Below are 10,428 nucleotides of genomic sequence, written 5' to 3' on the forward strand. Positions count from 1 at the left end.
AGGTGAGTTTTACTGTTACTTAATATCGGTACAATTAATGGAATCTAAGAAAAAATAAGTTCTTTTTTACGAAAAAAGAAAAGAATTAAGTATGTAGCAACTTGCTGACTAATTAGGCAACCCATAGTTATTTGCCAGTCAAGTGGAGCTTAAATCTCGGAAACAGACTGGTTTAGTGATTTATTAAAGTTGAGATTCGGGTAAAATCATGGCACGTTCCCTATGACATGATTGGCAATTTGGCATGCAATTTTGACCAAAAACAAATTATGGCACCGTTGACTTATTCCTTGGGTTGTTGTACTTACCACGTAATGAGTAGCTCACCATGTATCTACTACTCCCTCCGTCTAAGTTTACCAGTCTTCCCCGTATCCCTTAGATCGTCAATTTAACCTATACAATTTAAATTATATAATGCAAAAATTACATCATTAGAAAATAGAACACCTAAACTTTCTAATGATATAATTTTTATAACATATAACAAATGCTAATTTGATCAAATTTACGACCTAGGGATACACGCACGCCTAATAAACTTTGAGAGAGGGAGTAACCCGGAAATTCAATTCGGCTCCCGGGTGCATATGCTCCCAATACCAAAACATTATATTTCGAGTTGTCATAAAATTTTGACAATAAATTCTACATGTACATCTCCATAATATATGTTCATTCGCCAAGTTTCACGAAAAATTAATACTTTTTATGGTCTGTGTAAAAAAAAAGAGAAATTTTATCTTCTAAAAAGCATTATTTTTAGCACTGAGTTTTGTTTTTTTACACACGTCACATGACAAGTCCATTTTTTATGAAACAACTTTGTAAGCGCGTAGCACGTGAGAAGATGTACGTGCGAAATTTTCGTTTTTTTCTTAAATTCAAAATATGTGCAAGATGAGTTTGAAAATAGAGGGAGCATATACTCCCATGTTCCAAAACACCACTCCCCGAAGATCTTTATCCTCATGGCAGATGGGCTTCTGACAGGAGCGCACGGAAGTGCCTTCGCCCCATGGTTGTTGTTCCTTTCTGTCGGCCAGGGTCCCGAGATCCAGCTGGACACATTTATTAAACAACTCAGTGGCCGCCTTTGTCAACTCTTTCTAGCGATTCGTGCTTAGGGCATCTCCAGCGGCGCGACGCATTTCAGACGTCCGAAATGTCTGTTTGCGTCGCGCGGCGGACGCTCGACTGACTGTTTTTGTCCGCGCGTCCGTTTGCACCTAGGGGTGGCTCCAGCGGGCCGACGCATTTTCGCGTTTGCATCAATTTATGAAGTTTCCAAACAACAAAATAAGGAAATCAACAAAGTCATAGTTATTATATTTAAAAGTCGACATGAAAATAAGATAGTATTTCTCTAGGCATGATCTTCATGGCCAGCCAATGTTCACTGATGCTCAATTAGGTTCGTTTGCAACTGTTTGGAGACGTTCTCGTCAGTGACTTCTACATTCCTATGTAGATAGTCCTGCCAAGATGAAGCTCCAGGAAGTGGCGCAACCAGCTCACCTTGGAAATCCCATTGGTTCTCATTGCGGCCATCAGGACGCTCGTTCTCAACGATCATGTTGTGCATGATCACGCAGCATGTCATCACCTCATGCATGGTCTTCAACGACCATGTTCTTGCCGGGTGACGGACGATTGCCCACCGAGCTTGGCGCACACCAAATCCGCGCTCCACATCTTTCCTGCAAGCCTCTTGCATCTTGACAAACCTCCTCGTCTTCTCGGAGTTTGGATTACGGACAGTCTTCACCAATGTGGCCCAGTCAGGGTAGATGCCATCAACAAGATAATATGGCTTGTGATATGCATTTCCATTGATCTCATAGCTCACCCGGGGAGCTTTGCCTTGCATGAGCCGGTTGAAAACCAGTGATCGGTGCAACACATTGATGTCATTGTTGGAACCGGCCATGCCAAAAAATGAATGCCAAATCAATAAATCTTGAGATATGACAGCTTCAAGAATGATAGTTCTTCCCTCCTCATGCCCGCTGTACGCACCCTGCCATCCAAATGGACAGTTTTCCACTGCCAGTGCATGCAATCTATGCTGCCAATCATTCCTGGGAAGCCTCTAGAATCGTTGATAGACAGGAGGCGCCTTGTATCCTCAACAGTTGGCTCCCTACAGTAATACTCTCCGAACACGGCAATCACGGCTCGGCAAAACCTGTACATGGCCTCAAGACAGGTGGTCTCACCCATTCGAAGATACTCATCGAATATATCCGCAGTCATTCCATATGAGAGCATGCGGATAGCCGCGGAGCATTTTTGGTAGGAGGTGAAGCCTAACGCACCTGTTGCATCGCGCCTGCATTGGAAGTAGGGGTCGTAGTTTCTGACGACCCATAGAATGACCAAGAATAGGTCCCTTGACATCCTGTATCAGCGCCGGAACATTTTTTTCGGGAAGATCAGATCAGTGAGGTGGAAGTAGTCCTTGTGGAGGCGGGCCTGCCCTTCCACTCTGTTGCGCGGCAGGTTTTTGGCGCGGCCCTTCACAGAGCCCCGGTGCTGTGGCCCCGGGTTAGAGGTGAACTCGTGGATCATGGAGGCCGCAGTTGTTGCCAAAGTCCACGTCGACTCATCGGACTCCTCGTCGGAAGAGGAGTCGACGACCTCCGCGCGGAACTTGTCCAACATCTACCACATGTCCATCTGCGTGGGTACAAACTGCGGATGAATGACCGCGCACGATAGCGCCGAAAACACGAGTAAGAAACCTACCGACGCAATTGACCGAACAGGTCATGGGCGGCGCGGAAGGGCGGCGCAACCGGGAGCGTTTCGCCCGAAAACAGCCGGCAGGTACGCGGCGGAGCACGCTCCTGCTCTGCCGCGCGGCAAGAACGGAGCCGACGGCGACTACTGCGGCGCTACGGCCAGACGGCGGCGCTAGGGGTGGGGGCGGCACTAGGGCAGGAAAGAAGGGGAACAAGAAGCAAATCGAAGCGGTCTATTTCGCTGTCCCTAACATGCGGAACCGGGTAAGAAATGGAGGACGCTCCAAGCGACCGCCGAGCGTCCGCGGAGACCCAAACCTGACGCATATTTGGACCAGGTTTGCGTCTCCCCGGACGGTCCGGTCACTTTGCGTCACACCGCTGGAGCAGGCTCCAGACGCATTTCCGATCACGGCGGACGAAAACGGTCGCTCAACGTCCGCCGCTGCCCGCTGGAGATGCCCTTACTCCCAACATCACGGGAGGTAGGAGGAAACATGGATAAGTAGGATGCTAGAAGAGAAATGTGTTTTGCGAGTTCTCACGAAGACGGACAGATGAAGGGAAAAATAATGTGAAGTTGTGAACACCGGTACAAGGAGGCCAGGGTCTGGATTTGGTATTTGCGCGAGACAAACATCTCCTTGCACCCCTTCTCGAAATTTACTCCGTCTATCCAGAATGGACCGGCGAAAACATGTACCTTCTTTTTTTTTTTTTGACATGAAAACATGTACCTTCTGCAGGAAGGAAATGCGGGGAATCCATTGTTGCCGTGGTTTGGTCGGTCAGTGGAACATGATGGGCATCTCATGTTCTTCTCTACACGGGAAGTGGTTTGCCGGCTTGTGGCGGTGTGGTTCTTTTTCCCTTCACCTTTTATTGAGAACAATTCCGTGTTTTCTTGGGACTGGCTTCATGCATGGTAAAAGTTCATTTATTTTGATGCTATATTCATATTTTTTTCCAAGGTCACAAATTTGAGAATAAGAGATAAAAGAACAAATTTTAATGTATTGTGCAACCCATTGGACAATAGACTGGCAAACTTAAACCGTAAAACCGAATATTCATTATGCGTTGCGGTTTATCGCGAATGGTTTTTACGGTACACACTTTTTGCAGTTTCTGTTAGAGGTGCAATTTTATTTATGTTGGCATGTATTAGCAGGACTAGAAACATGGCAGGAAGCAAAATTCCTAGGTTCTATGCACCTCTTCCATGAAAAAGAAAGAAGCAACACGCAAGGCTGTTGTGTCTGTCCGAAAATATGTATGTTGGTGAGTATGTTTAAATAGCGACAAGTTGTTTTAAAATTTCTTACAAGCATATTTTTAAATTCTACTAGTGGCACAAGTGGAGCTTAATTAAATCTTGGAAGCATAATGTTGGTTTGATGATTTAGCAGTGTGCAATGATTCAGACAAGATACATGGCACGTCCCTATGACATGATTGGCATGCACTGTTGACCAATTTTTTTATGGTACGTTCATTCATATCTTGGGTTGCTGTACTTACCACGTAATCGGTAGTACACCATGTATATATATACACCCCAAGTTCAGTAGCATTAGATATCGTTCCACCTCTCTTCCTCCCTCCTCGACTCTGCAATAATCAAAGATTTGCAAATAGCAACATTCTTCCTCGCTACCGCAATGTATGATGAAGCAGGCATGCCGGCTGGAAGCGACGATCCAGAAATACAAGAAGAAGGCAGGCAAGAAGGACCCAGCAGCGGCGGCTCGCGCAGCAGGGTGCACGACGTGAAGCTGGAAATCAACGAGAAAGCCAAGGGCGTTTCCTTGAGCAGCCTCGAGGAACAGACGCCAACCCTGGATCGCGCCGTGGCCGCAGCCAGGAGCAGAAGGTCGACCGGCGGCAACGTCATCGTCGTCTCCGTCGGGCCATACCACCAATATGAGTCTCGGTCGTCTTGTCTCATCACCCGTGAGAAGAAGGAGGCCATTGTCAACTTCCTTTCTGAACCTATGTTCGGGCTCGGTATCGACAATATCGTCGAGTGGGCTCGCGCGCGGGGCGAGGAGGCCAAAGCTCGCGGATGGCACATGGGCAACATGGACTCCGAGGAGCCTGCCAAGATGCTTCGGCGCGACGGCTGTCTTGTGCTCTTCGCTATCTCCCTGCTGAGGAAGACGAGCGTGCAAGGCCCCACAGGTAGTACCGACCTCGGCAAGCATTTCGACTACCTGTCGGAAGACATATTGAAGCACAAGAAAGAGACCAGGCTGGACCTGCTGTTGCTGGGCAACCAGATCCCCTTCTGCGTACTAATCGATCTTCACACCCGATTGAAGGATACCTTGTTCAAAGGGGTTAACGGCACCTTAGAAGAGATTGCTCTGTCTTGCTTCGACGATATTAGGCCCAGCCCCATCACCAACCCCAGCACTAGGGTTATTACAGCGCGGCGCCCCGCGAGGTCCCGCAAAAACGAAATTAAGGCAAAGTTTAGCTGCTGGTTTGGGCGAGGAAATATTCTGGGGCTGAACACGGCAGAAGAAAATTCGTCCCGCGCTGCAACCCTACCCAGCCCCAGCACCAACAGCAACACTAGCCCCAGCACCAACCCCAGCCCGAGCACTTCGTTCCCAGAACCAATTCATCACCTCCTACACCTTTTTCACTGGTCCCGGGTACAACCAGGCAAGCACGACCAGGACCCCTCTAAGCACCTGCTGGGCGAACCAGACTCTAACCTCCCCTGTGCGACCTGGTTCGAGGACTCCCGCATCAGTTTCAGCAAGCATGCAGCTGCTCCAGATATACTGAACATGGTCTTCCAGAGGAACATGCTTGGCATGCGAGGTGTGTTGCGCGTCCCCGCACTGCACATCCACGGCTACAGCAACCTTGTCTTCCACCACCTCATTGCCTTCGAGCAGAGCCATCTCTGCTCGAGCCTCGCAGTCACCACCTACTCCATCTGCATGGCCCGGCTGCTGCAGTGCGAGGCCGACGCCAAGTTGCTGAGGAAGAACAGGATCCTAGCGCATACACACGAGACCGACGAGATGATCGTACGCTTGTTCAGGGAGCTCGCGCATGATTTTCGCCACGCGTACTATTCCAAGGACCTTCTTGACCTCTGCAACGACGTGGATACTCATCATCATAGCACAGCCGCAAGGGCCAACAGGTTCATACTGCAGTGTTTCCCTGGGCAGACCGTCACCTTCTTCGTTATCCTTGGGGCTCTCTTCTCCATTGCCACGGTCGTCAACGCCATCTACTCCGTGTATAGGTTCTCTCATCCAGCAAAACAGTAAATATGGAAAGACAGTTGATTCCGACTCTCTGCTGCGGCAGGATTCTACTCGCCAATCCTGAAATAAAAGGACGCGACTATGCTTAGAACGTTAAGACTGTTGAGAATATGCCCTAGAGGCAATCATGTATGCTCTAATTCGAGATGTATTCATAAAGATTGTGATATAATCCTTGGATGAGGTTTTTATATGTACCATCAAATACGTGATTAGCTTGTGAAAATATGTATTTATGATGTTCTAACTATACCGTTCTTGGTTGTTGAGAACGTGTACTGTACAACATACGACTTGTTACGTGCAAGTTGGCACATGGCTCAGTTCCATTCTTCATGGGCATGGTGATGCCAATCTATCTTACACGAGCTCGATTAATGTGTTGAGCGAATCCAACTGGCCATATTAAGAATTTAAGATACATCGAGCAAGTCGTCACATGTAAGTCCAAGTCAATGTAATTACTAGACGTAAGGTTATGTAAAATATTATTTCTTAAAAGGGCAGTTATAAAGGGAGAACTTTTTTTTTTGCGAAACACAGTACAATCAAAGACGCTCATACATACGCGCACACACTCACCCCTATGAACGCACACACGCACACCCTACCCCTATGAGCACCTCCAAGAGACTGCGTTGAAAAACTGATCCGGCGGGTCTTGAGATTGACGAAGTCACCACAGGCGCCTCGCTGTCGACGGGAACGTCGCCTCCCACTGAAGAATATTCCGCCTTTATGAGACACCAAAGTGTCAAATCTGGGATTTGAACTCTGGTGGGCTTGGGGTGCCAATGCCCTCCTAACCATCCAACCACAGGTTGGTTCTCGTTATAAAGGGAGAACTTGAGCCGGTAGAGAATCAAGCGACGCAATGTGAATAACCAGGAATGTAATTTTCCGAACGCTCCCCCAAAACGGGGTCGTGACAGACGTCGTGGGGCGTGGCGGTGACGGCGGATAGGCGGGCTTGGACCAAAGGCATCGATGGAGCCTAGGGTGGCGTCTACCTCTGAGAAGTAGCGATGAGATTGGGTAAGGGGCGCCAGGCGGCCAGCTGGTCGGCACCGGACCTAGACCGGCTGGGAGATTGGCCAAAGATGGGCAGGTTAACTATTATTGATTCAAATGCAAGGAATCAAGGTAATACTAATGTGTAATGCTTAAATATTATTTTTTCGCATAGCATATTATAGAAAATTTAGTGTAAAAAATTAGGATTTACAAAAATTAAGCCGATAAATGGTTTACCGATAAAATCGATTAATCGGCCGATAAGCGATTAATCTTCATTTTAAGGCCGACCGATAAGTTCAGATTAACGATTTCTTGAACATTGCCGGGGATGGGATTTGGTAAACTATTCTTAGTAGAAAATATATCGGCTCGAAGACGTTATCCCAAGTGGTTTGGAAACTAGGGGATTCGCACTTCTGGGCTGGTCTCATGGCGGCAAAGAATGTCTTCTTCCGCCGTGGTACTTTTTTCAATTAAGAATGGAGCACATATACGGTTCTGGGAAGATATTTGGTTAGGAAATGCACCCTTAAGTGAACAGTATCCTGCCTTGTATAGTATTGTGCATCGCAAAGTTGATACCATTGCTACGGTAATGGCTACCTCGCCTCCGAATGTGACGTTCAGACGGGTCTTGCTTGGGCTAACAGGTTGTTAGCATGGAATCCCTAATCCACCGGCTAGGAGATATACAACTATCGACCGAACTATCGACCGAACCTAACGAATTTAGGTGGAATCTACATGTAGATGGTACTTTCTCGGTAAAATTACTGTACAGTGCGATCCTTCATTCTGACATACGAGTTGATAATAATAAGAAAATTTGGAAGATGAAGATACCACTAATTTTTTTTTGGATGGCATCTTCGTCGAGGAGTTATCCTCACCAAAGACAATCTTGTCAAGCGAAATTGGCATGGATGTACTCAGTGTGTTTTCTGTCAACATGACGGAACTATTAAACACCTCTTCTTCCAGTGTCAATTTGCGAGATCTATTTGGTCAGTCATCCAAGTAGCCTCTAGCCTGTATCCTCCGACTAGTGTGCCTAATGTCTTTGGTAATTGCTTCATGGTATCGATTCAAGGTTTAAGTTGCTTCTTAGGATGGGGGCGCTAGCAGTTATCTGAGCGCTTTGCCTAAGTAAAAATGACAATATGTTACTTCACCCATTGTCGGGTTTATAGTGTTGAGTGGTGGCTTCGGCTTTTGTGATGTATAACATTGAAAGATCTGTGTTGAATTAAATTTAAATAAAAGCCGTATGCATCACTTTGATGCAGAGGCTGGGGCTCCCCATTTTGAATTTTTTTTTGCAATTTTCTCGAATCGGCTGCTGATTAAAATGTGGCACCATATAATGCAAAAGTTTGTCGATGTGATATTGTTCTATGTGAATGCACATTCTTGTAGGCAATCATTTTGCTTTCTGTGTCTTATATGAGGCTACATCCCTTCAACACAACCCAAATGCTAAACAACCACTCCGATGCTATTTGGCAAAACGAGCATCCGATTTGTGGTCGCCTGATTCTTTGTCGAGCACATGTACGCTCGCCCTAATGTCCGGGAGAGTTCATATAGGTTCCCACCTGGGACCGTGTGGCCACGTGTGTGCGGGAGAGGCGTGTCGTTTCTCCCTATCTAATTCTTTTGTCGTTTCCCCCTCTCTCTCTCGCTTCCCGTCCCCATCCCTCTTCTACGAACACAAAAATTCCTAGAGTTTCTCCCTTCGATCTTCTCGTTGATGAATGAGCGAGATGGCTTGAGTTCGTCGGTGGAGGTTGAGCGTGTGCGAGTTGGCTTCAAGCTCGTCGGTGGAGGCCGGGCCACGCGGTAGGGGGCGGTGGGCTCTGCGGACTGCAAGAGGCGCACGACGGGGATGGGGGATTTGCCACAGAGTTGTAGTCGTGCGCGACGGTGGGTGCTTGGCGATTAGGATCCACGATGGAGGACTACATCGACTATATAGGTAATCCTTATGCTCACACCTCTCAATCCCGCGAGATTTTTTCTGCTGAGAAGTAGTTCGTACTTAGACCGTGGGGATTTTAGCTCGCAGTGCATATTCCCTACTCGTTTTTTCTCTGGACTCGCCCTCGTTCATGCTGATTAAGCTATGTAGGATGTAGATGTCCTATAAAAATCATCATGATGTCCACGATTTAGGTCTTTAATTCTGTAGTGCTATGGTCAAACGAAATCGTAGAGATAGTGATTCATGTGCACGCTGTTGCCATGTGTGTCAAAATTCACTTGTAAGCAGGACGCATGTCACATTAATCACATTCCCATCCAACTAGCACTTTGTATCATTGAATCACTAGACACAAGTGGTTCAACTTATTCTGCATTGTTGCAAACATCTCTAGCTGCAAGTACCACTTTACATTCATGATAATTCATGTGTAGCATTGGCCAGACTACATAACAAGGTTTTTTTTTCTCGGTAGGCAAAAAATATCGGTGGGTACCGGTATTCCGGTATTTCGGAAATTTCAGAAATACCGGCCAAATAGCGGCCGAGAGTTGTCAAACCAACTCACTGTTTTGTTCAAACTTTATTTAAAAAATAATTGACCAAATTATTTAAATACCGGAGAATTTCGTTCGGTATTTCTTTTTTCGGTGGTAACCAGTAAAACCGGTTTTCGCCGAAATCTCGGAAATTCTGGCCGAGAAAAAAAAAACCTACTACAGAGTGGACATCTTGTAGATTTTTAGCTGTCACATGTTTGTATTTCGTAGGTAAAGTGAGTATTTTCACTATATATGTATACATGAATTGTTTTCTCAAGGGTATCTTCTTGTTCTTCCGATGGTGGTCACCTGCTCGAGCTAGTGTTGCTTTCTCAAACTTAGGTGGTCAATTTTAAGTTGTTTTTCAGTAAATTTGGTTGTTTATCATGCTTAAGTTGGTTACAAAAAATAACTAAGTTTCCTTTTTTGCATTTTATGATTCAACATTCTTAAGTTGCATACTGTTTTTAATTGAGCTGTTTTTTCAATATGGTTAAGTTGCGTACTTCATATAGCTAAGATTGCTTTTCAGATCATGGGTTTAAGTTTCCACGGGGTTTCTCCTTTGAGTTATAAGCCCACCTGTAGCTTTTCGAGCCTTTTCCTTTTCATCAACATGCCTAAGTTGGGTCACGGTTTTAATTAACTTGTTTTAATTGTTATGGTTAAGTTGGTACTGAACTTAGTTTAGTTTATTCTTACCAAAAAATAAAAATTAAGTTGTGCTTTACATTATATATCTAGGTTTTTATTTTCCTCAGCCAACCTACACAAGTGGGATCTTGTTTTTAGGTTAACTGCATTTGTTAGTATGTTCAAGTAAAAAAGCTCAAAGTTATTAAGTTGGTTTTCAT

At 45.9% G+C, this 10,428-nt stretch overlaps 1 protein-coding gene across 1 annotated transcript; it reads left to right on the forward strand.

Annotated features, from left to right (window-relative positions):
* Positions 1-4,405: 4,405 nt before the first annotated feature.
* LOC127303741 (UPF0481 protein At3g47200) lies at positions 4,406-6,037 on the forward strand. The gene has a single exon (XM_051334446.1). The coding sequence runs from the start codon at positions 4,406-4,408 to the stop codon at positions 6,035-6,037; it is 1,632 nt and encodes a 543-aa protein (XP_051190406.1).
* The last annotated feature ends 4,391 nt before the right edge of the window (positions 6,038-10,428 follow it).

Source organism: Lolium perenne, chromosome 5, assembly GCF_019359855.2.
Source record: "Lolium perenne isolate Kyuss_39 chromosome 5, Kyuss_2.0, whole genome shotgun sequence".
In the NCBI taxonomy this organism is placed as follows: Eukaryota; Viridiplantae; Streptophyta; class Magnoliopsida; order Poales; family Poaceae; genus Lolium; species Lolium perenne.

Bases quoted from the DNA above. Each gene is read 5' to 3' on its own strand.
- LOC127303741 (XM_051334446.1), top strand. From the start codon at position 4,406: ATGTATGATGAAGCAGGCATGCCGGCTGGAAGCGACGATCCAGAAATA.